At 32.4% G+C, this 4,948-nt stretch overlaps 1 protein-coding gene across 1 annotated transcript; it reads right to left on the bottom strand.

Moving 5' to 3' along the window:
* Positions 1-2,485: 2,485 nt before the first annotated feature.
* LOC139902167 (putative F-box protein At5g15670) lies at positions 2,486-3,652 on the bottom strand. The gene is made up of 2 exons (XM_071884819.1): positions 3,373-3,652; positions 2,486-3,207 (listed from the first exon to the last, which is right to left on the bottom strand). Exons 1-2 carry the CDS (start codon positions 3,650-3,652, stop codon positions 2,486-2,488), a joined length of 1,002 nt encoding a protein of 333 aa, XP_071740920.1.
* Between the last annotated feature and the right edge of the window lie 1,296 nt (positions 3,653-4,948).

Here is a 4,948-nt window from a genome sequence, read left to right as displayed (position 1 = left end):
AGGGACGACGAGCGTAATTTTGTCTTATTATTATTATTATTATTATTATCAAATTAATCACATAGTTTTCTACTTTATTATTGTTTAACTTTTTTCTCTCATTACAAATTAACCACGTAACTGATTTTTTTAATAACTGTTTTTTTGTTTGTCTCTTACACAAGAAGGTAGTGATCTCAGTGAAAAGCTAGTGCTTTGTTAATATTAGAGGGAGGTTCCGAATGATGTTAGAAATTGGGTGTTAAAAGATAGCATGGATTGCAAGCTCAGATCGAGCACAACGAGAATGTGATATATATATATATATATATATATATATATATATATATATATATATATATATATATATATATATATATATATATATTATAAATAGTTTTTCCTATTTTATTATATCGTTTGTACCAATCGTTGATGTATACCTCACTTTATTGATTGGGCATTTGGGTCTTTTCTCTCAACAAGACGAAAACTAAAACAAAAAATGATGAATAATCACATAACTATTTTAGGCATTTGGGTCTTTTCACGCTTATTACAAGTCAATCACATAACTATTTTGGGTCCTTCCTCGACAAAACGAAAAATAAAACAAAAAAATGATAAATAGTTACTTTCTCAATAATTAGTTATATAAGGGTGAAGAACCGGCGCAAAGCTAGGTCGTCCAACTAGTTAGAGCAAAAGTGGGTTACTATTGATGAATAGTAGCCCACTTCCATGCTTAGAGGAGTTGTACGTTTCGCTTAAATCGGTGTACCCACTAGCACTCTTTACTAACAAATGTCAAACACCCCAAACTTCAAGGGCTAAAGTGAAACTTACATATTATTAAATAAAAAAAAACTTAAGAAAAACTCAACCAAATCTTCAGCGGACCACATCTTCTCGCTCGCCACGCGTTAATTTTTTTTCGAAACCACGGTTCAACTCGAAAGAATTTTACGAACACAACGTAACTACCTATACGCAAAATTGACGCTTTCCAAAAACCGCTAAATATCTCGGGCTATTATTCATACACATTGTTTTTTTTTAATATTATGTTTTTCCTTAGTGTTCGTTCCGGCCTTCCGTTGCGAAGCGCGGAAGCTCATTTACTAGTTTCAGTACGTTCCATTTAATTATTTAGAACTCCATTTTAGCACTTCAATACCCCTTTAAGAAACCCAAGGGTATAACCGTATAAGTGTTAACCAACACATATATATTTAATCACACATTAATATTTAATATACTTATATTTTCAATGTAAATTCATAATAATTTGCTAGTTTACCCGTAAGTATCCGTGAGCACAACTTAGTTTTTTTTTTCCTTTTTTTTTTTTTTTTTCTTCCAGGAAATCAATATGTAGTCAATCCATGTTCTCAAGCCACTGCTAAGAGTGGTGCATATCATGCTACTGTATCAATGTAGCAGTTATGGAATGTTAACTTGTGAATTGCGTGCAGGTCTTCACAAAAGGAATATGTGGGTCGACGACATGTGCGACAATGTATAGCTTATTTATTTCCTCTATTATTGTGTATATAAATAAATAAATATAATATATATAACTACACTATATATGTTGAGTTTGGTACAGTCTGCATACATACAGTCACTCCATGTATATATATATATATATATATATATATATATATATATATATATATATATATATATATATATATATATATATATATATATATATATATATATGTAGGTTTGTTAGTGTATCTTTAGTAACATTAAAATAAAATTCTTGTATTTTTTAAAAAAATGCAAGCAATATTTTTATTAATACAACTTATGGTACAACAATTCAGGTCTTAAGGTAATAGACCTAACAATCAACACGATAGTAAAAAACTACATCGATATAAAAATAAAGATAGAGGCGCTACATAGTAAATGTATATATAAATATATTTTTCTAAAATCGCAGGTTTGCCCGTAGGTCGTAGGTATCCGCGGGTCGGGGGTAACGGAGGAAAAATTAACCCGTTAACGGGTAGACGGGGCCTTACAGGTAAAAGAATATTTTAACGCGCCGGTCGTGGGTGTAAAGGATCCATGCCCGTTACTCGCGGACGTCATCCCTAATGTAATATGCATAATCTCATTTGTAAAAAACATAAAAAAAAGTCATTTTGCATAAACAATTTCGAATAGTTTAAAAGGCAGACTCGATCTCTTTCTACATCTGAGAGAAATTATCATTCTCAAATACATTAAGAATTTCAAAACTAAATCGCTTTACACTACTACCAGAATACACAGGAAGACAAACCAGGTAATCGATCTCAATAAATGAGCTACTATTATCATCATGGAGTTTAAACAATCAAACTACACTTAGAATTAAGACATGGGTCATAACTCACCCTCTTAGATTCAAATCAAGTCTTCGAACGAAAAGAAAATATAAAAGAAACCAAACCAGACAATATAGTAATAAGTAAGCTATCTAGATAAAGCTGCATAAGATAAAAGTGAGTAGCTACTGCACCTCAATTTCCTCTGTTTCTCGTGACCTGATGATTTCCCCATACGCAGAAGCCCCTTCTTTATCCAACAATTCAAGGCTTTCGACATAAATCGTTTCCATCACAACATGCAGACAACGTTTTCCGAATTTAACAAGTGTTAAGTGCACCCCTGTTTTAGGATTATAAACTTCGTTTAGACCTCCTTCTGCACAACGAATAAATAACTCACCACTGGGTGTCGGATGCGAAACGTAGGCAAATTCAAAATTATTCCTTTTCAGTTTATAAAACAAAGACCACGAAGAAACATTATTAGACTCTTTTCTCACCCAAAACCAACTTTCATCAACGTTGGAAGAAATTACAGCTAGCGAACCGTTAATAATTGTTAGTTCATCGGTTACCCAATAAGGTTCTGGCAAGGAAATGGTGCTGAAAACATGACTACTCAAATCAAACGTCATTATAGAACAACGATAAGCAGGACGATTAACGGTTTCTTCTTTTGATACTACCACCCAATTCAATACCCCATTCACAAAGCATGCATCTGATGCGTCCTTACAAAACTTAGTATTAGGGGTATCAACAACAGTCCATGAGTTTGTCCCAAGGGAGTAAACACACACATCATTTGCAGCTCCTTCAACTGTTGAGCATGTTACAACCACAACCTTGTAATAATTTATTATTGGGTCAAAACCAAACCCAATTACCGTACGAGTATCATCATCTGAAGTTTTCATCAGATAAGGATGATCAGATAAGGATGATCAGGAACATGATATGTGCGGAACATGATATGTGCGCTGAATTGAATAGTTCCAAAGACTAATATGAGCAGCGTCATCACGCAGACACAAAATTCCATTACATGAACCTTTGAAATAGTATATACCAGGAATCTCAACTGCCATTGTGCCCTGGTATCCAGTTTTTGGACACAAAGGCAGTTGGTCTTCAGAGTGCAATGTACATATGCATTTTCCCCGACATATGTTTTGAATAAGGACCTTTTGATTAGCTTTCGCAAATCTAAGTGTGTGTTTGCGGATGAAATCAGTGCTAGAGATACGAGAATACCATGATTTCGAAAGAGATCGAAATTTGAGGAGAGATTTTACTGGCAGCCTTTCGAAGATTTCAGCAATCAAATCTTCAGTTAGATATCCAGACATTGTATAGCTCTCCTATCATTTTAAATTTACAATTTTAATTATATCATTCTAAATTTATAATCATTTTCCTTCAAAATAATATGAATAAACTTCCAAATCAACCTTATCAATTAATACTTTTTCGATTGTTCGTGCAATAATAATCTATTATAGTAATTAAGATGAATTGAATAAAAAACTACGGTACATTTATTAACAATTTGCCTTGAGGTGTTTATATGTTGTATTTCTCAATTAAGTACTCCAATATAAAGGGAAAGATACATAGAAAATCTTAAAATCAACTCCATCTACACACACACACATCTGATCAATATTAGTATGCACTATTTCCTACGTTACATCTGATGATGCAAACAAGAATATTGAAATTAATAAATTTTGACAATTAAGACTTACAGCATAAGATAACAATAATATCGTGTGATATGATTCAGAAAACTTAAAAACTATAGCAGACATGCATTGTTTAATTGTTTGATTCATATTAAAAAATCTTAAAAGTTAATGCATTACCTTGTTATCTTCATAAACCATATTCGCTGGAATTTCCTTGTTCATAATCTTGTCAAAACTGTAATTATAATAATAAAAAAAAATTCAGAAAGAAAGAAAGAAAAGAACCTTATATTATCCATCAGGATCAAATAAGCATAAACAACATATCCACTTCAATTTTCAAAGTATAAGGCTAGAAGCATTAAGCATAATAGAAATGTAGATCCATGTGTACCGACCTAAAACACTAAAAAGGATATGTAACAAACATAACTAGCCTTTGTCCATTTTAACTAGTTTAACATCTAGTAACCTATTGTACGATGAGAATCCATTTAGGGATATATATAATTGGTCTGGTTTCGGATGTTAACCTAAAAACCCTAAATTAGTTTTTTATTAATAAAAATCATAGACAATGAAGAATTTAGCCTAATCAGAAGTACAAACACATTCAACATACAATCGAACATCAAATTAACCGGGTAAACATGTATAAGCAATGACACATACTAAAAGGTTCAAACAAATCATAGGTTACTCCGATTAAAAGAGATAATGGCAAATGAATATTAGCGTAAGCTGATTAAATAAAAAAAAATCATTGAGAGTACATGGTGGGAGAATCGGAGGGAATGGCAGCAAGAGCAGCGTCTTTCTCGGAGGCAATCGCAGAAGGTGGAGAAATGTGAGAGTTAGAGTAGCTGCAGCCGCTTACTACTGCTAATAAGTGGGTTGGCTGTTAGCATAGTTTATTTATTCAGGTGTTAGGGGTTAAATAGGATATTACGTTGAAGT

The sequence above is a fragment of the Rutidosis leptorrhynchoides genome, chromosome 3, assembly GCF_046630445.1.
Source record: "Rutidosis leptorrhynchoides isolate AG116_Rl617_1_P2 chromosome 3, CSIRO_AGI_Rlap_v1, whole genome shotgun sequence".
Lineage (NCBI taxonomy): Eukaryota > Viridiplantae > Streptophyta > Magnoliopsida > Asterales > Asteraceae > Rutidosis > Rutidosis leptorrhynchoides.
Note: the sequence above shows the minus strand (reverse complement) of the source record. Positions and strands in the feature narration are given on the sequence as shown.